The 23,610-nt window shown below is 44.5% G+C and overlaps 2 protein-coding genes and 1 long non-coding RNA gene across 3 annotated transcripts in view; 2 read left to right on the top strand and 1 right to left on the bottom strand.

Moving 5' to 3' along the window:
• LOC149287725 (uncharacterized) overlaps positions 1 to 23,610 on the bottom strand; it is a 415,509-nt gene that overhangs the window by 250,550 nt on the left and 141,349 nt on the right. The window lies entirely within an intron of this gene.
• Positions 1 to 23,610, top strand: part of LOC149287727 (uncharacterized) — a 253,773-nt gene that overhangs the window by 198,952 nt on the left and 31,211 nt on the right. The gene's annotated exons all lie outside the window — the stretch shown is intronic.
• LOC149287734 (uncharacterized) overlaps positions 1 to 23,610 on the top strand; it is a 41,085-nt gene that overhangs the window by 14,770 nt on the left and 2,705 nt on the right. Inside the window, exon 4 of the mRNA XM_089492524.1 lies at positions 14,965 to 16,042. Within this exon, the coding sequence (XP_089348650.1) occupies positions 14,965 to 16,042 (1,078 nt within the window). The remainder of the gene's footprint in view (positions 1 to 14,964; positions 16,043 to 23,610) is intronic.

Genomic DNA, 23,610 nt, shown 5'->3' on the forward strand with positions numbered 1-23,610 from the left:
GCAAATATCACAGACAAAGGATTAGCACACTGGCTCTCAGGTGCATCTTGGCTCTGAATTCCAGTCCCGTTGAAAAACCAATATACAGCACAATCTGAGGGTGATACTCCCAGGTGCAGCACAATAATAACATAGCAGAGTACAGAAGCAGATATCCAGATATAGATATTGGCAATGCACTGACCACTTTCCACAGTGAAAAATAAGTGACAGACACAGTTGATTTCATCAAAATCCTTGGAGGTTCTCTCTCTTGAGTTGCAAAATGATACAACTATTTGCAAGCTCTCCTCTCCGACTTCCATCAACTTCACCATCTCTTGTACACAGAACTCCAATCCAATCCACACCAATCTGCATGTGAGCTGCATACAATATTGGTTGTGAGTCATCTCCTGGTGCCAAACAGCATGAAATGACCTCTGCAGTTAGCTTCCATCATGCCTTGGGCTCTGACTCAGGACTCTATGGGAGTCTCACAGGATATGATTTCACCTGTCAAAGTATTTTTGCACATGGTTAATGGGATATTTTTTTCAACAGTCCTTTGACTACCTGCTTCCACTGATTCCCTCAAGGCAGTCCCCATTCTTTGCTAGCTCCTATACGTAAGGATACAATCATACCATGGATTTAGGGACATAAGTAGCAGGGTCATGCTTGGGTTACTCACATAAACTTTCTTACTTTAATCTCTAATAAGGACGGGTTAATGAGGGCAAATCATGGGGTAACACCCTCCTCTCTTAACTCTGATTTTCAGTCTCATCTGTCATTGTCTTTCTTTACAGAAAAACATTTGAGTCATGAGAGAGTCCACACAGGAAAGAAGTCACATAAATGCCAGCATTGTGGAAAATGTTTTCCTTACAAGTCAATGCTTGACATGCATCAGAGAGTCCACACAGGAGAGAAGCCATACAAATGCCGGCATTGTGTGAAATGTTTTTCTTCTAAGTCAGACCTAGTGAAACATCATAGAGTCCACACAGGAGAGAAGCCACACAAATGCCAGCATTGTGGGAAATCTTTTTCTTCTAAATCAGACCTAGTGAAACATCAGAGAATCCACACAGGAGAGAAGCCATACAAATGCCAGCATTGTGGGAAATGTTTTTCTTCTAAGTCAGACCTAGTGAAACATCATAGAGTCCACACAGGAGAGAAGCCACACAAATGCCAGCATTGTGGGAAATCTTTTTCTTCTAAGTCACACCTAGTGAAACATCAGAGAGTCCACACAGGAGAGAAGCCATACAAATGCCAGCATTGTGGGAAATGTTTTTCTTCTAAATCAGACCTAGTGAAACATCAGAGAATCCACACAGCAGAGAAGCCATACAAATGCCAGCATTGTGGGAAATGTTTTTCTGACAAGTCAGCCCACGTGAAACATGAGAGAGGCCACACAAGAGAGAAGCTACAGAAATTCCAGTAATGAACTAACATTATATTTGTCAAGAAGGAGTACAAAGAATATATTTGTAATCCTGTGGTAATAAGAAAAAGCCCTTATGATTTTGTTTATTAGCTTTGTCTGTCCATATGTCTGTTTATGTTTTAAAGTCATATTTTGTTAAGATTAGGTTTTAATTGGCAATAGTATAGGTAATTGCTTTGGGTTGTATATTTGTCGTGGATTGTGGTATAGATTAGGTAGATGAGGGGTGGGATTTGTTGCAGCTGGATAGAATAGTTATGGGAATGATATCTTTTGCAAAGTGTGAGATGTTGTCTGAAAAAAAATTTTGGGTATTAACAGAAAGGGCTAGTTTGTGGGAATGGCAAAGGGGGCCTTTTTACCTGTGGGGCATAGACTGTGGGAATTGGGGGTGAGGCTAGGTTTGGAAGAGGGTGATGTTGAACGTTTGGGGTTTTAGTGTATTGTTTGGATTGGAGTGGGCAGTTCTGACTTAAACACTGGGTTTCTGTGTGTTCTCAATAAAGTTCTTTGCTATTTCAACACACTGGACTCTTTGATGCACAGAAGTTCTGAATTTGCCCAAAACTGACCCTGTCTTCTCTGCTCAGTCCTCAGCTCCATTCCCAGCCATAAGAACAGAAGGGGCACACACACACATACGTGCACAGAAACACACAAACATACAGGATACACAGAGAGAGCTATATTTCAAAACTAGTGCCTTCCTTTCCTGGCTTTCCCTCCTGAGTTCAGCTCTGCACCTTGGCCTCCATTGCGATCTCCTCAAAGGAAGAAATAAGGGAAGGAAGGGGAGGCTGCTGAACCCCTGGCGCATACCTTCCTTTCCCACAAAGGCCGCCAGCAGAATAAGCAGCAGCATCTAGGACCTGGCAATCCCTGCGCATGCTCAGGAGGGTGCCTTTTGGCGCATGTGTGCATGCACAGTCTCAGCCCCTGAAGCCATGGCTGCCCTCACAGTCTGTTCTTATGGAGGGAGGGAAGTGGGCAGAGCCCTTGTTCATTGAGAGGAATGGCTGGAGGGTCTTCTGGGGGGCCCTTGGGGGGTTATAAGAAGGAAGGAAACCCCTCTTCTTCTCCCAAAGAAAGGCAGGGGGCCTGCCAGGTCTCCTCTCCCTCTTTCGTTCCCTGCCCCCTACTAGGAGGATTCCTTGGGTCCCAGGTACTTGGGGGGTTATTATGAGAATAGACGCTGTGGGGACCATTGGAGAGAGGCATGGCCATGGAGGGGAGGGGGTTTTGGACTTCATCTCCCAGAAGCCTCAGCCAATCACCGCACACATGCAAATTTCCTTCCTACCTCAGTAGTCTACAGTCAATCTGAATAGACTTCCAGAGCCCCACAAAGGCTCCTCCTTCCTCTTTGTCCCTCAGCCAATCACCATCCACATGCAAATTTCCTTCCTACCTCATAATGCCCTCCCTGACAGCTTGGCCAATGATCTGAGATTCTGGGAGCTGAAGTCCAAAACATCTGGAGGGCCGGACTTTGAGGACCCCTGCTTTAAATGATAAGACCTGACTTAGATGCCAACATTATTGCAGAGGCCATAGGTCAGGTGTCCAGCGACTCTGTGAATAAGATCATACTGGATCACTTTGAATCTGTGAGTACTAAGGAGGTGGTCACGCTCCCTGGAAATGAGAAGAAGACAACTTTCCTTCTGGATCCTTGCCCTTCATGGCTGGTCATCCAAGGAGGAGATGCACTTAGGACTCACCTGAGATATATCATAGATGCATCTCTTAGGGAGGGCTATTTTCCATCTGGCTTAAAAGAAGCAGTGTTACGGCTGTTTATGTAAAAGCCCTCCCTAGCTCCCTTGGACATGAACAATTACAGACCGGTCTCCCATCTTATATTTCTAAACAAGGTGATTGAGAGGGCAGTTGCTTCATCTCCAAGTAGTCTTGGAAGAAACAGATTATCTGGACCTGTTTCAAACTGGCTTCAGGGTGGGATACGGAGTCGAAACTGTTATGGTCGCCTTAGTAGATGATCTTTGCTTGAGCATCGACATGTGAAGTGTGACCCTGTTGATGCTTTTGGATCTCACAGAGGCCTTCAATACCATCGACCATGGCATCCTTATGGAAAGCCTGAGGGAATTGGGGATCAAGGGCAATGCGGTGCAGTGGTTCTGGTCCTCTCTCTCAGGCAGATTCCAGATGGAGATGCTTGGGGACAGTTGCTCCTCTAAAAGGGAGCATAAATCTGGCGTTCCTCAGGGCTTTGTCCTGTCACTAATTCTGTTTTTTCTTAAACCTTAAAAACCAACTTCAAAAATTCAAGGTCAGATGGGATGTAAAAGGGCAACATTACATAAAAACAGGGATGGACTCGGAAGACAGAGATACCTTCTTTGCACCAGTTCAGTCCTCGAAAGGGAATCCTATTACAAAGGAAGGCCCACTTCTGCTCCAATGTGGTTGAGATCAGATATAAGTGGAGACCATCGTTTTTCAAAAGGCAGAGGAAGATTCCCCTCCACAACCTTCTAGATTGATCAGTGAGCTTTTCCAAAAATCCCAAAATCGAGACCACCGATCAGTCATATTGACCTTTCCAGTTTTCCCAGACCTGGCAATTTCAATCCTGGCCAATGCCAACAAAAATGCAACAATATATTTACTGTGTAATGTCTTGTTTTCATTAATAAACATTGAAAGCAATAAAAGTTCTGGAGAAGGGACAATCTTTTGATCACTGATTTCTGAAACTAAGTTAACTACTGAATGCCAAAATGTAAATACACTTGGACAGTCATACCAAATGTACAGGAAGGTACCTCTATTATTACATCCTCTCTGAAAGCACGAGGTGGGGCTCTTAGTAAGGCCTGCAAGTTGTCATGGTGTCAGGTACCATCTATGCACAACTTTAAGGATGCTTTCTTTTAATGCTGTTTAACATCTACATGAAACTGCTGCGAGAGATCATCCAGAGGCATGGGGCGGGATGCTATCAGTATCCTCATGACACCAAGATATATCTCAGCGTCAACTAAGGAAGGCATCTCCCCTCTGAATGAATGTCTTGGGGCAGTAATGGGCTGGATGAGGAAAAACAGACTGAAACTGAATCCAGATTAAACGGAGGTGCTGATTGTTGGAGGTCCTAATCCAGGTATGGAGGTTTGCCAACTGGTCCTGAAAGCGGTTGCACTTCCCCTAAAGGACTGTGTTTGGGGGTGCTCCTGAATCTGTCGCTCCAGATGTCAGCTCAGATAGATGTGACAGCAAGGAGTGCCTGTTATCAGCTTTGGTTGATACGCCAACTGCGTCTCTTCCTGGAACCTGAGGACATGAAAACTATGATGCATGTGCTGGTAACCTCATGTCTTGACTTCCGCAATGAGCTCTACATAGGGCTATCCTTGCACTTAGTACGGAAACTTCAACTAATCCAAAATATGGCAGCCAGAGTGGTCAATGGAATATCTAGAGGTGTCCATATCACACCTATAATGGTTGCCCATTAATTTCCTGGGACAGTACAAGGTCTTGGTTATAACCTTTAAAGCCCTCCATGGCTTGGGTCCATCTTACTTACAGGATCGCCTTCTCCCATACAATCTGCCCCACACTTTGAGGTCCTCTAGTAAAAACTTACTGCAGCCAGCAATAACAAGGCTCTCTGCAGTTACACAAAGGACCTTCTCCCAAGTTATGGAACAGCCTCCAGAAGAGATCCGATATATCACCAGTCTTTAAGGCTTTAAAAAGCTCATCAAGACATATCTCTTTCGAGATTAGCATTCCAGCAATCTCTTATTAATTGAATTGTTCAGCAACTGCTCTAACTGCTTTTGCCCTATTTTTAATAATTGTTTTCATAATTGTTTAAGAATTTAATTGTATTTTATTGTGGATGGGAGGAATTGGGAGGGTTTGGGACCCAACAATGACAAGTTGTTATTGTGTTTTACCAGTGCTTTTACTGTTAGCCGCTTTGATCAGTTTTTAGAAGCCTTTAGAAGCCTTTGAGGCACTCTCGTCACGTGTGAAGGTTGCCTGGTAGGCGGAGTGCCCACACAGCTGGCAACCCTCGCAAGTGACGAGGGCGCCGCAGCTGCAGCACACCCACCATACGCGGCGCATAATGGTGACATTGCAGATGTGCCACCTCCAAACAGGGAGGCGCAACTTCAATGTGCCCTCGCCATCGCTGGTGCTTCGGGGCGGCAGAAGTGCAGCGCAAAAAGGAGCCACTTCCACGTGCTCCTTTTTTGCTCCGCAACACCACTGCTGAATTTGTTTGTTGCAGCGCTTCTGCGGAGAAAAGAGATGGGCCAGGGACGTGCCTCTTTCTGGCGGCCTGTACCCCGCCTTAGTATGTTTCACAAGTTTTGTTGCTTGTGAATATTTGTATTTTGTCAGGTCTCTTAATTGTATCTGTGTTATTGTTGTTGGTCCTATATGGTTTTTTTCCTTTTAGCACCAAAGTTAAAAAAATGTAGTATCCTGGAATCTAGAAAGCATATCCAGGAGAAGGTGTTTTGGCCACACTGTAAACAATAACATCCAAAATGCACAAAACAGTGGTGCCTTTCTCCTGTTTGATTTTTAACACTTTTGATCATAGAATTGTAGAGTTGGAAGAGACCGCAGGGGCCATCCAGTCCAACGCCATTCTGCCATGCAGGAACTTTCAATCAAAGCATCCCTGACAGATGGCCATCCAACCTCTGTTTAAAGACCTCCAAGGAGGAAGACTCCACAAAAATCTCTGAGGGGATTTGTTCCACTGTCGAACAGCCGTTACTGTCAGGACGTTTCTCCTAATGTTGAGCTGGAATCTCTTTTCCTGCAGCTTGTATCCATTGCTCCGGGTCCTAGTCTCTGGAGCAGCAGAAAACAAGCTTGCTCTTTCCTCAATATGACATCCCTTCAAGTATTTAAACAGGGCTATCATATCACCTCTTAACTTTCTCTTCCCCAGGCTAAACATCCCCAGCTCCCTAAGGTGTTATTCATAGGGCATGGTTTCCAGACCCTTCACCATTTTAGTCGCCCTCCTGATAAAAATCTGATAAAGAAGACCCTCTATTTTTTCATGATGATGATGATGAGGACGATGATGGACCTCTCTATCTACAGATTTCTTTACCCATGGATTGAACCATCCAAAGCTTGAAAACACAATGTAAATTCCAAGAGCAACTCTTGTTTTTGCCATTTTATATAATAGACATTGCTTTTGTTGTTGTTATTATTGCGTGTCTCCAAGTCATTTTGAATTTATGGTGACCATAAGGCAGACCTATCACAGGGTTTCCATGGCAAATGTCTTCAGAATAGCTTTCCCATTGCCTTTCCCTGAGGCTGAGAGAGTGTGACTTGCCCAAAGTCACCCAATGGGCTTCCATGGCAGAGCTAGGATTCCAAATCTGAACTCCAGAGTCGTAGTTCCACTATGCTCAAACCACTAGGCCACACTGGCTCCTACAACATGGACATGGTTTCACTGGGCCATTGTATGCCATGGACTTGGCCCAGCTTCCTCATCCATGGAGGTCATTTTATAAGCCCCCTTCTCCTCCTCCATTTACAGGCCCAGCTCCTTCTGAATGCCCCCAACTCTCCCAGTTTGGCAGGGACCCTCCCTTGGTTCATCCTCTGCCCTCCCACCTTTTCAGCTGCTCTTCAAAGGCCACAGTTTCCTCCTCCTGCTGCCATTTCTCCCCTTCTCTTGAGCTCACTGCCATTGCTGCAAACTGAGTCCAAAGGGCAAAAGGAGTCTGCCCTCCATGAAGACAGCCAGGGAGAAAGGAGAAGAGGGGCCCTTCCCAGAGGCTCAGGCAAAAGCAAAAGGCTGTATCCCCTCCTAGTTTGCTTCTCCTTCCTGAGAAACAACCCTGTAATCTTGATCATACTCTGAGGTTCCATAGTTTCTCTGGGATTCCCCCCCCCCCTCAAAAAAAAAAAAAAATCTCATGGCCCCACAGAGACTCCCAAGAAAGGAGAGGACTAGACACACGAAGAGACACACTTCCTTCCTTTTGGCCCAAGGAGCCAGGCCTCCTTCTCTCTCTGGAGCCTCAGGGAGAGAAAGAGATACCTCTGTTCAACTGTGGCCTCAGAGAAGGTTCTGGAACATTCTCCATAGTCGCAAACAGCACAAAATGGCCCCCAGAACACAAAATGGCCACTGGAACACAAAAAGGCTGCCTCTGCCTGAGTGCTTGGCAGTTGGCAGTTTGAGGACTTCAAAGGAGAGAGAGAGAGATGGAGGGGAAGAGTGGAAGGGGGTCCTGGAGGGAGGGGGCCTTGGGAGATATTGTCAGAACCTGTTATTGAGATCAGTTATAATGCTGTATATATTCAGTTGCTATATAATCACTTCATGTATGTCTTGAGATATCTGATCTATATTGTTCTGTTAGCTAAGATGTTGGGGGGGGGGTGGAGGGTATATGGGAAGAATATTAAAGTGGTGTTAGTTTCTAAGTGGGGCCCTATTAAGTGCTTTGGAGTGTTGTTTTAGACAACTATTCTTAGCTGGCAATGTTTCAAATGTCTTGAGTGAGGCTAGGTTGTGATGGGTACCTGGCTAAGGTTGTGTGGGGTGGGGAACTAGCAGGGGGAGAAAGGAGGGGGCTCTTTTGTATGTACAAGGCTGTGTAAATTTACAGCGCCTTATAAATAAAGGTTAATAATAATAATAATAATAATTTTAAAAGTGTACATTTTTCTCTGAAGCCTCAGACTCTGCAAAAAAGTGTTACAGATCACTACTGCAATGCTCTTACAATAGACTTTCTACTTTTGGTATACGTTTGGATGTGGACCATTGATCAGAGGATTCCAACCCTCAGAGATATAGAGCCTTCCTGAGATATTCGGTGTTCGCTTCCTAACAAAGGGGTTTTTGGCCTCATAAAGGATTTGGGTCAAAAGAGGAGGGGTCTCTAATAGGAGGGCCACTGAGATGACGATTGTCCCCCAAACGACGCCAAAAGTAGCTCCTTTGGGAGGTTTTTAAATCAAGTGAATGTACATGAACTGAAAAGATATAACCTTATAACTGATATTAATAACAGGTTCTGACACCTAGTGAGACATCAGAGAGTAGTAGCAGCCTTTCCTTGCCAATGGGATTTACAGTGCATTCCCTGGACTGTATCTCCCAGCATCTACAGGGCCAGAGAGAGGAGGGCCCTGCCCTGCATAGGGCTGCCATTTCATGGGTCTTAGGCTTTGGGAATGTGTGCCTTTGGCCAGTGTCTGTGTGGCTGGGGCTCCAGGGTCCCCCAGTCCCTCCTGCCTTGTTCCATATTAACTGCAGCAGGAGCCTGTGAGGGTGGGGCAGGGGGAGGGGCCATCCAACTCCTTTGCCCTCATTGGCCAGACTGAAGAAGGGGAGGAGCTTCTGCCTCTCTATTTAGCTCTGTGCAAGGAAGGGTGAATGAGGAGCAGAGAGTGAGAAGGGGTCAGAGGCAGACAAGGAGGAAGGAGAGAGACAAAGACAAGGAGGGAGGGAAGGAGAGGAGAGGAGAGGAGAGGAGAGGGACAAGGCCTGGAAGTGGTAGGCTTTACTGCTGTGCTGAGGCCTCCAACTGCCAAGTGCTGAGGCAGATGAGGCCATTTTGTGTTCTGGTGGCCATTTTGTATTCTGGCAGCCATTTTGTATTCTGGCAGCCATTTTGTGCTGCTTGTGACTGTGGGGAATAATGTTCCGGAACCTTCTCTGAGGCCTCAGTTGAACAGAGGCCTCTCTTTCTCTCCTGAGGCTCCAGAGTCAGAAGGAGGCCAGGCTCCTTGGGCCAAAAGGAAGGAAGTGTGTCTCTTTGTGTGTCTTTTGTGTCTCTTTTCTAAGAGGGTTTTCTTATTACACAGCTCTGCTCCTTCTGGGGAAGATGGGTTTTAAAAGGGATCAGAAATGGGGAGCATAGTTTTAACGCAATCCTTATTCTTCTTCTTCACAAACATTGGGCTTTGGCTTCTAAGAGGAGGCTAGTCCCCCAAAAAGGCCAAAAGTAGCTCCTTTGGGAGGTTTTAAAAGCCTCCCCAGTTTCCTTATTAATAGATTTTCAGACAAGAAGGAAGGAGGCAGACCAGAATAACTCATATTACCAAGAATGAAACAAACAAACATACAAACAAACAACAACAAAAATAAGGATTAGGCACTAAAACAAATTACTTATTTTTTAAAGGAAAACCATTATTAGGAGGGTAAAAAGAAGAATTGGGTGCTTTCTATCCTTTTAAAACCGACTCACGCTGTATCTACACTGCAGAAATAATCCACTTTGAAACCGCATTAACTGTCCTAGCTCCATCCTATGGAATCCTGGGATTTGTAGTTCATTGTGGCATCAGCTATCTGTCACCGAAGGCTAAGTGGCCCAAAGGTAAAATCCCAGGATTCCATAGCACTGAAAGGTTTAAGTGGTGCCAAAGTACTTTATTTCTATAGTGTGGATGCAGCCTTCTTGGGAAAGTGGCTGATGCTGGGGAAAAGCACTGGGGACCTCCGAAGGTTTCAGCAGATTATTTATTTATTTATTTATTTATTTATGGAGCACTCATTTCACATCTAGCTTTGGGTACATAACCAGGGCCCTCTCCAATTCCCCATCCCCTGATCCCCCACCACCCTAAGAAGGCATGGAGTATCTATGCTAGGTCCAGGGGGCATTGTTTGGTGCAGATGGAGAAAGGGGATATCCACCTCTGCATTGGCCCAAAGGAGGCATATGTCACCTGCGTATGTCACCAGCAGGATGCTGTCCTCTGTCTCTTTGAGTGCTGCAGGGTTTCTTGCCAAGCCAATCCTAACCCTGGTCCCTTTTCTCAGGAACTCCATCTCGGCCTCCTTGTATACGGCTTTGGGGCCTCTCTTGCTGGAAGTGACCAAGTGTAGGGCCACCAGGACCCCTGCCCACCTGATGGCCGACACAGAGGCCAAGCGGAGGGAGTTGGGCTCCAACAGAATGAGACTGCCCAGGAACAACAGCTCTTTGGTAAGTTGCCATCCTGACTATTCATTTCATCTGTGTCTGGACCGGCTCATGAAAGCAAGTGGAGAACATACTGTCCCAGTTTGGCCTAGAGAGTCCTTGGTAATCCTCGGTCACCTCATTTTTTCAGGGGCTTTGAAAATGTCCTATTTCTCTCTGCTCCTCCCACTTTCCCCCTTCTCCTCAGGTCAGTTCAGTTGTTGCAAAATGTGTTACAAGTTCAAAATAGTGTCCATCCCATCAACTCAAAAGAGGGGAGAGGGGAGGCGAAAAGGTGGCACGGTCTAGCCCTTGCCAGGAGTCGGATGCACAAGCAAACTACTGTACCCTTCCTTGCTTGTGTGATCTTCATTGGCCATCTTGATCCCCTTCTGGTGTTGCTTGTCCACATGTGTCTTCTTTTCCCCGTCTGTGAAATGCTGGGGGCTATAGAAGAATATCTCTGGACCTAAATTGAGGGTGGGCCCAGTGGCCCTCAAGCCATGAGTACTCCCCAGAACTGTTTTTTAAAAATGAAATTTGCCTCTGAAATTAGGTGAGATATGGCTAAATGCACTATAATTCAATAGTGACTAAATGTACTATACATGTTGGGATAGTCAGTATCCTCATCAATCAATAATATCTCAGACATGGCCTAAATTATATTCTTTATTATATTGTATATTATACTGAAAGGATTCAAGACAAACTGGATCTCAAATGCTGTAGCTTTTTGCTTGCTTACAGAATTTAAAGTTTATTTCCTGGACTGAATTCTGAAGTATTGAAATAATATTTGCAATGCACCATGTGTTTTCCTCCACTTTTGTTTAGTCACTCTCTGGATGAGGGCTATTTTCTGTTGCAGGTGACCTTTGCGGATGTGGCAGTATATTTCACCGAGGAGGAATGGAAACTATTGACAAAGAAGCAGAAACTTATGTACAGTTCCGTTATGATAGAAAATTATGAGAATGTGGCCTTTGTGGGTAAGAAACTTGAATCCATTGCCCTTCCTGTGAAGACTGAGGGCCCTTTCATAATCTACTGTCAGAGCGCTATGATTCCCCTTTAGAATGATAGAATCAAAGAGTTGAAATAGACCACAAGGACCATCTGGTTCAATCTTCTGCCATGCAGGAACAGACATTCAAAACACCCCCGAGAGATGGCCATCCAGCCTCTGTTTAAAGACCTCCAAAGAAAGAGACTCCACCAAACTCTGAGGGAGTATATTCCACTGTTGAAGAGCTCTTACTGTCAGGAAGTTCCTCCTAGAGTTTAAGAGGAATCTCTTGTCCCTGTGGCTTGCATCCATTGTTCCATGTCTTTTTCTCTGGAGTAGCAGAAAGCAAGCTTGCTCCATCCTGAATATGACATCTCTTCAAATATTTGAACAGGGCTGTCATATCCACTCTTAACCTTCTCTTCTCCAAGCTAAACATATCCAGCTCCCTAAGAGATTCCTCAGAGAGCATGGTTTCCAGACCATTCACCATTTTGGTTTCTTTCTTCTGGACATGCTCCAGCTTCTAAACATCTGTTTGAATTGTGGTGCCCAGAACTGGACACAGGATTATTGCAAGTGAGCCCTGACCAAAACAGAATAGAGTGACACTATTACTTTCCTTGATCTTGACACTATACTCCTATTGATACAGCCTAGGATCACATTGGCCTTTTTAGCTGCTGCGTCACACTGTTGACACATGTTCAACTTGTGCTCTACTACCATTCCTAGTTCCCTTTCATATGTAATTTAACTGTCATAACAACTTCCTGTGGAATCTTGGAATTTCTAGTTTTAGTGAGGCACTATTGTTCTCCACTTTGTAAGGATTCTAAATATCAAATCCTAAACTGCCAATTCTGGAATTTTGTGGGAAGGAGCCATGGAGATTAATGCTTTTTGCCTCCAAATGGTCCTTATGCCATTCCTGATCAAGTTTCCTGGCTTTTGTAGCCCCTCTTCCAGCCTTTTTTGGCTCTGAAGAGGCTGTTTTAATGCTCATCCCTGGTACGTGACCCTCACTAATATAAAAAACCAGGTCCCAGACTCCTTCTTCTGCCTTTCCTAATGCATTAGTTGTATATTGATTGCCCTGCCTTTCTCAAGAAATGAACCTCAAAGTGTCCCTTTTATGCATCACACTCTGTGGATGTGTGTCTGTGATAGAGCGATGGAGGCAATGTGAAAAACAGAAAGGCAGGAAAGAGATGCTGAGGGTTAAATGGTAAAGCAGTGCAGATGGGCAAGAGGGAAGGTTGGAGATCGGAGGGAGAAAGGGAAGGGGATCAAGCCTCTGGAAGCCAGGAGGGGAAGGCAGGAGCAAAGCCAGGATCGCCTGGCTCTGTGCAGAGAGGAAGGGACCTCTGGGAAGGGCCAGAAGAGGGGCCTTGGGGATTGGGAGGCAGCCAGCAATCATTCAGATAATAATAATAGGTTTTATTTGTATTTACCTGTAAAATAGCCACAAAACAACAATAGCATCTTTTTACACACAGTAAAAAAACAAGTTGCTTAAAACTCAATTTGGGACAAATAAAAAGATTGTATAAAATGCACAATTGCGATCAGAAGTGGGATTTTTCCTTAAGTTCTTTACAAGAGGTCGGGTGGGTAAGCCTGCCGGAAGGGATCCGTCTTAAGTGCTTTCTTGAAAGCATCCAAGGTGGTGATAAGACAGATCTCCTCTGGCAAGTTGTTCCATAACTTGGGGGCCATGGCTATGTACGCTCAGTGGGAAGTTGTTCTTAGCCTGACCTTTGGGTAATCTAATAAAGTCTTCCCAGATGTTCTGAGAGTGTGGGTCATATTGTGTAGGGAGAGACCTTCCCTCAAGAAGCTCGGGCCCAAGCCATGTAGGGCTTTAAAAGTAATAACCATCACTGTGTATTGCACCTGGAAGCTAATTGGCAGCCAATATAGAGATTTTAGAACTGGTGTTATATGGTCTGACCTAGATGTTCCGGTGACCAATTTGGTGCAGCATTTTGAACTAATTGAAGCTTCCGAACTTGGGACAAAGGTAGCCCCTTGTAGAGCACTGAACTTAAGAACTGAACTTGAAATCAGGCCCTTGTTTTCATACATATTAAGGGTTCCATTTAGCAATTATAAGCAATGTCTATGAAGAGAGGAAAGAGTAACACAAAAACTCCTTTTTCTCTAATGTTTCTTTTCCATCCTAAGCTTGCTTAGCTCCGTGGTTGATTCCAGAGGCCCTTTGTCACTCGAAATGCTGGAGTCTGGGGAGGACACTCCCAAGAGCTATGCTTTTAGGGGAATTTCATACTTAGCCCAAAGGAGAGATTGGGGCAACAGTGACCTCGGGATTCATCCCAACTATAGCAGGCCCAGAAGCACACAGAACTCCAGAGGCATTTCAAATAGTTTTTTGTGTTTTATTTAGGGGAAAAGCAAAATACACGCATACACAGACATATACACATATAGGTGTTTACACACACACACACAAGAACTGAGTAACAAAGGTGGGAGTGGCGAATACTTTGAGGCTTTGCAAATGGTAATACATTACCTAGATGGATCTTGATTCCAATTGCTGAGGGTCCAGAAAGGGGAGAGAAGTCAGTAAGTCCTGTGGCAAGTGGGGCTGGCGAGTGTAGTGAGATGTACACCAATGGACTGTCTGTCTGCAACTGGACTGAAACTAAAGAACAGCCGGTTGGGGCTGATATTTATACTGAAGTTGTTGCTTGGGGGCAGAAACCGAGCATTCAAAAAGGTTTAAATTGCTTTAGGATGTTTCCTGGGTGGGGAAAGAATTGTCTGAAACTGAAATAAATGCAATGGGTGCTTGGTGAAATACTTCAGCCAAACAGGATTGTCACATTGGCTCTTAGGTCTTTCTTGGATCTGAATTCTGATCCGATTCACAAGCCAGTGAAGGCGACACTCCCAGAGCTCAACAATAACATAGCAGAGTACAGAAGCAAATCTCCAGATATAGGCATTGGCAATGCACAAACCACTTTCCACACTTAAAAATTACTCACACACAGTTGATTTGCTCAAAGTCCTTAGAAGTTCTTTATCTTGAATTGCAATACAAAACAAATATTTACCAACTTTCCTCTCTGACTTCTATCCATTTCACAATCTCTTACACACCCAACTCCAACCCACACCAATCCGCATGTGAGTTGTATACTGTATTGGCTGTGAGTCATATCCTCGTGCCAAACAGCATGAAGTGACCTCTGCAGTTAGCTTGCATCATGCCATGAGCTCTGACTCAACACTCTATGGCAGTCTCACAGGAAATGATGCCACTTTTCAATTGAAATAGTTTTATATACATTTAATGGAATATTTTATAACTGCCTGACTATCGCCTTCCACTGATTTCCTCATGGCAGTTCCCCTTCAATCACTTCTTTAGTAGCTCCTATGAGTAAGAATACAGTCATTATATGGATTTGGGGGCATCTACAACAGGGTCATGCTCAGTTCACTCACACCAACTTTGTTAATTTAATCTCAAATAGGGAGGGGTGAACGTGGGGCTAAATCTTGGGGTAACACATTCCTCTCCTAACACTGATATTCAGTTTTGCCTGTCATTGTCCTCCTTTACAGAAGAATTTGTCAGTCACAGGAAAGTCCACACAAGAAAGAAGCCACATAAATGCCAGCACTGTGGGAAATATTTTGCTTACATGTCAGTCCTAGTCATGCATCTGAGAGTCCACACAGGAGAGAAGCCATACAAATGCCAGCGTTGTGGAAAATGTTTTTCTTGGAAGTCAGAACTAGTGAGACATCAGAGAGTCCACACAGGAGAGAAGCCATACAAATGCCAGCATTGTGGGAAAGGTTTTTCTTCAAAGTCAGACCTAGTGAGACATCAGAGAGTCCACACAGGAGAGAAGCCATACAAATGCCAGCATTGTGGGAAATGTTTTTCTTCAAAGTCAAACCTATTGGCACATCAGAGAGTCCATACAGGAGAGAACCCAAACATATGCCAGCATTGTGGGAAATGTTTTTCTTCAAAGTCAAACCTATTGGCACATCAGAGAGTCCACACAGGAGAGAAGCCATACAAATGCCAGCATTGTGGGAAATGTTTTTCTTCCAAGTCATATCTATTGGCACATCAGAGAGTCCACACAGGAGAGAACCCAAATATATGCCAGTATTGTGGGAAATGTTTTTCTTCAAAGTCAAACCTATTGGCACATCAGAGAGTCCACATAGGAGAGAAGCCACACAAATGCCAGCGTTGTGGAAAATGTTTTTCTTGGAAGTCAGAACTAGTGAGACATCAGAGAGTCCACACAGGAGAGAAGCCATACAAATGCCAGCGTTGTGGGAGATGTTTTTCTTCAAAGCCATACCTATCGGCTCATCAGAGAGTCCACACAGGAGAGAAGCCATACAAATGCCAGCATTGTGGGAGATGTTTTTCTTCAAAGCCATACCTATTGGCTCATCAGAGAGTCCACACAGGAGAGAAGCCATACAAATGCCAGCGTTGTGGGAAATGTTTTTCTTCAAAGTCAAACCTATTGGCACATCAGAGAGTCCACACAGGAGAGAAGCCATACAAATGCCAGCATTGTGGCAAATGTTTTTCATTGAAATCAAGCCTAGTGAGACATCAGAGAGTCCACACAGGAAAGAAGCCACACAAATCCCAGAAATGAACTGACATTATATTTGTCAATAAGCAATACTAAAGAATATATTTTAAATCCTGTGGTGATAAAAAAGGCCCTTGTGATTCCGTGTGTTAGGTTTGTGTGTCCATATGCCTGTTTATGTTTTTCAATTATATTTTGTTATTTTGAGGTTTTAATTGCCTTTATTATAGATTATTGGTTTCGTTTATAAATTTGAGTGGGGATCATGGTGGTGGAATAGGTTAGTTAAACAGAGGGGTGGGATAGTTATGGGAATGATAGCATTTGGAATTTGTTCGATGTTGGCTGAAGAAAGTTGGGGACAGGTATTAACAGAAAGGGCTAGTTTGTGGGAATGGCAAAGGGGGCCTTGTTATCTGTGGGACATAGACTGTGGGAATTGGAGGGGGGGCAGGTTTGGACGAGTGTGATGTTTTAGATTTTGGGGTTTTAATGTTTGGTTTGGGGAGGCCAGCTCTGACTTAAACACTGAATTTCTGATTATGTGTTTGCAATAAAGTTTTTGTTGTTTCAACACACTGGACTCATTGGTGTACAGAAATTCTGCATTTGCACAAAATGTACCCTTTCTTCTCTCCTCAGCCCTCAGCTCCTTTCCCAGCCATAAAAACAGAGGCCAACACACATATATAATCAGAGAGACAGAGCTATATGTACAAAGCAGAGCCTTCCCAGCCTTTCCCTCCTGAGTCCAGCTCTGCAGCTTGGGCTCCATTCCGGAAGGAAGGTAAAAAGGCCGTAGTCCTTCCCTTCTTCCAAAGGCCGCCAGCGGAATAAGCAGCAGCAGCAGCAAAGGCCTTACGATCCCTGCGCATGCTGAGAAGGGGTCTTTGGGGCATCTGCGCATGCAGACTCTCAGCCCCTGAAGCTGCTCTAAGTGTGGGAAGTGGGGAGAGCCCTCATTCATTTGGGGGAATCTCATGGTTCTGGGATCATGCTGAAAGGGCCTTGGACCCGCTTGAAGCAATGTATGTTAAAAGAGGAGAAGGAAGGAATAAAGGAATGAAAGTGCCAAGGGAAGAGAAGCATAAAGGGACTGCTGAAGTCAGGGGGGGGGGGGGTTGGATCTGGGACCTGTTTCAGGCACCTTCCTCCCGGAACCCATTATTAGAGCCTTCCACAGCTAACTATAATGCTTTAAATGACTATTTCACAGATAATGTCTCTCAGATAAGAGCCAAATTGGGCATCAGCATCATTGCAGAGGCTGTAAGTGAGGTGTCCATGAGTAAGATCATACTGGATCAATTTGAATCTGAGTACTGAGGATGTGGACAAGCTCCTTCGAAGTGTGAAGAGGAGAACTCGCCCTCCCGACCCTTGCCCTTTTTATATCACCTGAGATATATCATAGATGCATCTCTTAGTTAGGGCTATTTTCCATCATGCTTAAAAGAAGCGGTGCTACGGCCCTTTATGGAAAAGCCCTTCTTAGATCCCATGGAGATGAACAATTACAGACCAGTCTCCCATCTTCCATTTCTAACCAACATAATTTTGAGGGCAGTTGCTCTTCATCTCCAAGCGGTCTTTTTCAAACTGGCCTCAGGATGGGATACGGAGTCGAAACTGTTATGGTTGCCTTAGTAATTGATCTTTGCTTCAAGGTGGGATGTAACTTACCAAACTTTAAGGTGTATTATTATGCAGCTTGTCTCAAATGGTTAGAAGAATGGTTCAAATTAGAAAACAAGCATTTATTGAATACAGAAAAAGCTAACCTGAATATTGGTATACATGCATATATGTGGTATACAAAACCAAAAGATAATGATACTTTTAACCATCATGTTATAAGAAGATCATTGCTTAAAGTATGGTATAAAATGAGTCATCAATTTTGGGTGTAATTGCAAGAAGCCTATTACAATAGAACAAAGGACAAAGATACTCCATGGCTAAGATATGGAGATTTAATAAACAAACACCAGAAGGAAAATACAATATGAAATCTATGGAAGAACTTAATGAAAGAGGAAACATGAAGGACTGGTTTTTATACAACAAATTAAACAATCGTTTTAAGGCAGACAATAAATCTCCTGGGTTAACGATGGATATCAATGAAATAGATAAAATTATGATGGACAAAAAAGGTAAACACATATCCAAATGTTATAAACTATTAAAAGAAAGAGATCTAGAAGATGAAATTATTAAACACAGCATGGTAAGATGGGCAGGTGATATAAATAAAACTATAACTATAGAGGAATGGGAAAAATCATGGAAAGGACCAAATAAATTCACTCTGTGCCAAAACTATAAAGGAAATGATATCAAAATGTTATACAGGTGGTATCGAACATCCCAAAAAACCCACCAGATATACAAAACTGGTAATACTAAGTGCTGGAAAGGCGGGGAAACCGAGGGAAGCTTCTTTCATATTGGTGGACATGCATTAAAGCTAAAGGATTCTGGCAAAGGATTCATGGAACCATCCAAAACATTCTTGATATGAATATCCCCTTTGAACCAAATTTATTTTTACTAAACATGACACACAACATAAAGTCAGTAAAATACAATAGAATTGTTTTATATATGGTCTCATGTGCAAGGATCTTATTTGCTCAAATTTGGAAATCTACAATTAATCCTTCTATCAAAGATTGGTTGATTAAGATATATGAAGCTAGAAATATGGATATAGTATCTGCCTTACTAAGAGGGAAATCAAGAATATTTAGAAATGGAATGGAGTTGTCTTAAAACATTTGAAGAAAAGGTGATAACATTCTATTAAATTAATAATTAATATTTGGTTGATATTTGGTAATTTAAATACTATCATGGGAATATCCCAGTGTAATAAGAAATTTTGAAAATAGAAAAAGGAAGACCCACACACGGAGTTGTTTTGCCACGTTCTGTGCTACTCCTGGCTTTGCTGCAGGTGAGCCATTGACAGTTCGAGGGTGGCGACACGCTCCAACGCTGCAATGGTCAAAGGAAGTGTTGAGACTTTGCTTGTTGTTTCTTGCTCCCTTCACCCTTAAATGTAGGGGCCATTCAGACTACATTTTACCCTGGTTCCCAAACCGGTTTAAAAGTTTGAAGTTCACACTCACACCAATTTTAACACAACTCTGTCAGGGGCTTGCACAAGAGATCCAGGGCAAATCCCCTTAGTGTGGTTTTCTGGAAGCGGACTATTGACCCTTTCCTTTTGAAAACAACCGTCTCTTCCCTGCTGCCAGCAAATATGAACTCAGCCCCAGTCATGATCGGGTCAAGTTCAGGGGGTAGATTACCCCGATTGAGGTAAAGGGTAGTAGGAACTTGTTTCCGGGGAGATTCGATATGGGGCACCTGGATCTGCCCAGTTCTGTCCAGGGCAAATGACGGAGTGGGAATGTGGCCTTTGTGAAGGTGGGGGGACTGGCCTTCCTAGTGCTAGGCCTCCGGGTGAGCGATGCATTGGGCAAGGAGTCCCTCTCCTCATCGCCTGCAGTCTCTGGTTCCACTGGAGGCAGGGCCTCTTCTCCAGCATCACCTGGAACAATTGACCAGAACAATGGACAACAACAGATGGATGTGTGCATGTGTGTTTCTGCATATACATCTGTACGTGTGTGTGTGTGTGTGTGTGTAGGCATCTCTATCTAAGTGCATTCATACCTTTATGAGCCTATATGTGTGTGTGTGTGTGTGTATGGAATGTTTCAAGTCTATAGATCTTGCATACAATGCCCATAGATACATCTATACATACCCATAGATATCTGTCTGAACGTCTGCATGGGTACGCAAACGTATTTAAATATATATATATATATAAAGAGAGAGAGAGAGAGAGACAGACAGACAGACAGACAGAGACAGAGAGAGACAGAGAGATATGCCAGCACATGTTGCATCATATATATATATATATATATATATATATATATATATATATACAGTATATATATATATAAACACATTTATATATACTCTTCTACTTGCATACAATTTAAACATAACCAAATGCATGGAGAAATATGTACATGTATATATCCCCCAGGTTCTGGTCAACATCAGCATGTATATATAATCATAACTGTGTATATGTTTACTTCCGCTCATAACAGCATAACTGCCCTGCAATTACTGTAATTGGAATGTTTATACTTTGTGATGTTTTTATGATGTGTATTTTACACATGATTGCCTCCTCAGGGCTGCCATTGGCTGGAATCCCAGTCCCTCCCACCATCCCTGGCCCTGATTGGCTGGAATCCCAGTCCCTCCCTCCATCCCTGGCCCTGATTGGCTGGAATCCCAGTCCCTCCCACCATCCCTGGCCCTGATTGGCTGGAATCCCAGTCCCTCCCTCCATCCCTGGCCCTGATTGGCTGGAATCCCAGTCCCTCCCACCATCCCTGGCCCTGATTGGCTGGAATCCCAGTCCCTCCCTCCATCCCTGGCCCTGATTGGCTGGAATCCCAGTCCCTCCCTCCATCCCTGGCCCTGATTGGCTGGAATCCCAGTCCCTCCCACCATCCCTGGCCCTGATTGGCTGGAATCCCAGTCCCTCCCACCATCCCTGGCCCTGATTGGCTGGAATCCCAGTCCCTCCCTCCATCCCTGGCCCTGATTGGCTGGAATCCCAGTCCCTCCCTCCATCCCTGGCCCTGATTGGCTGGAATCCCAGTCCCTCCCACCATCCCTGGCCCTGATTGGCTGGAATCCCAGTCCCTCCCACCATCCCTGGCCCTGATTGGCTGGAATCCCAGTCCCTCCCTCCATCCCTGGCCCTGATTGGCTGGAATCCCAGTCCCTCCCACCATCCCTGGCCCTGATTGGCTGGAATCCCAGTCCCTCCCACCATCCCTGGCCCTGATTGGCTGGAATCCCAGTCCCTCCCACCATCCCTGGCCCTGATTGGCTGGAATCCCAGTCCCTCCCACCATCCCTGGCCCTGATTGGCTGGAATCCCAGTCCCTCCCACCATCCCTGGCCCTGATTGGCTGGAATCCCAGTCCCTCCCACCATCCCTGGCCCTGATTGGCTGGAATCCCAGTCCCTGCCTCCTTGTGCTCCAACAGCCATTTTGTGTTCTGGCAGCCATTTTGTTTTGCTTGTGAATGTGAGGAATAATGTCCCAGAACCTTCTCTGAGCCTCAGTTGAACAGAGGCTTCTCTTTCTCTCCTGAGGCTCCAGAGAGAGAAGGAGGCCAGGCTCCTTGGGCCAAAAGGAAGGAACTGTGTCTCTTTGTGTGTCTTTTGTGGCTCTTTTCTGAGAGGGTTTTTTTATTACACAGCTCTGCTCCTTCTGGGGAACAAGGGTTTTAAAAGGGATCAGAAATGGGGAGAATAGTTTTAATACAAGCCTTATTCTTCTTCTTCATAAACATTGGGCTTTGGCTTCTAAGAGGAGGCTAGTCCCCCAAAAAAGGCCAAAAGGATCTCCTTTGGGAGGTTTTAAAAGTCTCCCCAGTTTCTTATTAAGAGATTTTCAGGGAAGAAGGAAGCCATCTCAAATGACCAAATAAATATAGAAACAAACAAGAACACCAAAAATAAGGATTACAGATAAAACAAACTACTTATTTTTTAAAAGGAAAACCATTATTTGGAGAGTAAAAACAAGACTTGGGTGCTTCTATCCTTTTACAACCGATTTAGGCTGTATCTGCTCTAGAGAAATAATCCGGTTCGAAACCACTTTAACTCTTCTGGCTCCGTCCTGTGGAATCCTGGGATTTGTAGTTCATTGCGGCAGAGAAGGCTGAGTATCCCAAAGGTAAAAGCCCAGGATTCCATAGCACTGAGCGGTTAAAGCGGTGTCAAAGTGCCTTATTTCTATAGTGCGGATGCAGCCTTCTTTGGAAAGGGGATGGTGCTGGGGGTAAGCACTGGGGACCTCTGGAGGTTTCAGCAGATGATTTATTTATGATGCAATCATTTCACATCTACCTACAGGGACATAACCCGGCCCTCTCCAATTCCCCATCCCCTCATCCTTCACCACTGTTGTGTAGGGGAGCTGCAGTGAATCTATGCTAGGTCCAGGGGGCTTTGTTTGGTGAAGAGGGAGGAAGGGGATGCCTACCTCTGCATTGACCCAAAGGAGGCACATGTCACCTGCATATGTCAGCAGCAGGATGCTGTTCTCTGTGTCTTTGAGTGCTGCAGGATTTCTTGCCAAGCCAGTCCTAACCCTGGTCTCTTTTCTCAGGGACCTCATCTCTGCTTCCTTCTACACGGCTTTGGGGCCTCTCTTGCTGGAAGTGACCCAAGTGCAAGACCACCAGGACCCCTGCCCACCTGATGTCTAACACAGAGGCCAAGCAGAGGGAGTTGGACTCCAAGAGAATGAGGCTGTGGAGGTACAAGTATTCTTTGGTGAGCTGAAGTTCTTGACTAATAATTTCATCTGTGTCACTGCTAGGCCAGTTCATGAAAGCAAGCAGAGAACATATTCTCCCAATATGGCAGAGACAATCCTGGTTAACCCTCTGTCACCCCACTTTTTCAGGGGCTTTCAAAAATGTCCCGGTTGCTCTCTCCTCCTCCCACTTTCCCCCTTCTCAGCTCACTTCAGTTCCTGAGTGCCATTCAGTTTGCACCCCATCAACTCAAAAGTGGGGAGAGGAGAGGAAAGAATGAAGCAGGTTATTGCCCTTCCCAGGAGACTGAAGCTAAAGCAAAGTGCTGTACCCTTCCTTGCTTGTGTGACCTTCCTCATAAACAACTTTGGCCATCCTCACCGCCTTCCGGATTGCTTGTCCACATGTGTCTTGCTTTTCCCATCTCTGCAATGTTGGAGGATATGGGGGAACATCTCTGGATCTAAATATGGAGTAGCCCCAGTGGCCCTCAATACCAGCGTGCTCCCCGAAATTGTTATTAAAAATGACGTTTGCCTCTGAAATGTTGCAAGAAATTTCTAAATGCACTATAATTCTTTGGTGGCTAAATGTTCTGTTTGTATTGGGATAGTGAGTATCCTAATACATCCTCAATATCCCAGCCATGGCCTAAATTATATTGTTTATGATATTAGAATCATAGAGTTGGAAGAGACCACAAGGGCCATCCAGTCCAACCCCCTGCCATGCAGGAACTCTCAATCAAAGCATACATGTCAGATGGCCATTCAAACTCATCTTAAAGACCTCCAAGGAAGGAGACGCCACTGCATTCCGAGGAAGGAGTGTGTTCCACTGTCAAACAGCACTTACTGTCAGGATGTTCCTTCTAATGTTCAGGTGGAATCTCTTTTCCTGGAGCTTGCATCCATTGTTCCGAATCCTGTTTTCTGGTGAAGCAGAAAACAAGCTTGCTCCCCACTCAATATGACATCCCTTCATATATTTAAACAGGGCTATCATATCACCTCTTAACCTTGCCTTCTCCAGGTTAAACATGTCCAGCTCCCTAAGTATATTATATTGAAAGGATCTGAGACAAACTAGATTTAAAGGCATCAGGTTTTTGCTTGCTAACATAATTTAAACTTTATTTCCTGCACTGAATTCTGAAGTGATGAAATAATATTTGGATGCATTATGTGATTTCCTCCCCTTTTCCTTAGTCACTCTCTGGATGAGGGCTGTTTTC

Source organism: Sceloporus occidentalis, unplaced genomic scaffold (genome assembly GCF_023333645.1).
Source record: "Sceloporus occidentalis isolate IW3139 unplaced genomic scaffold, rSceOcc1.0.p SCAF_57, whole genome shotgun sequence".
NCBI lineage: Eukaryota > Metazoa > Chordata > Lepidosauria > Squamata > Phrynosomatidae > Sceloporus > Sceloporus occidentalis.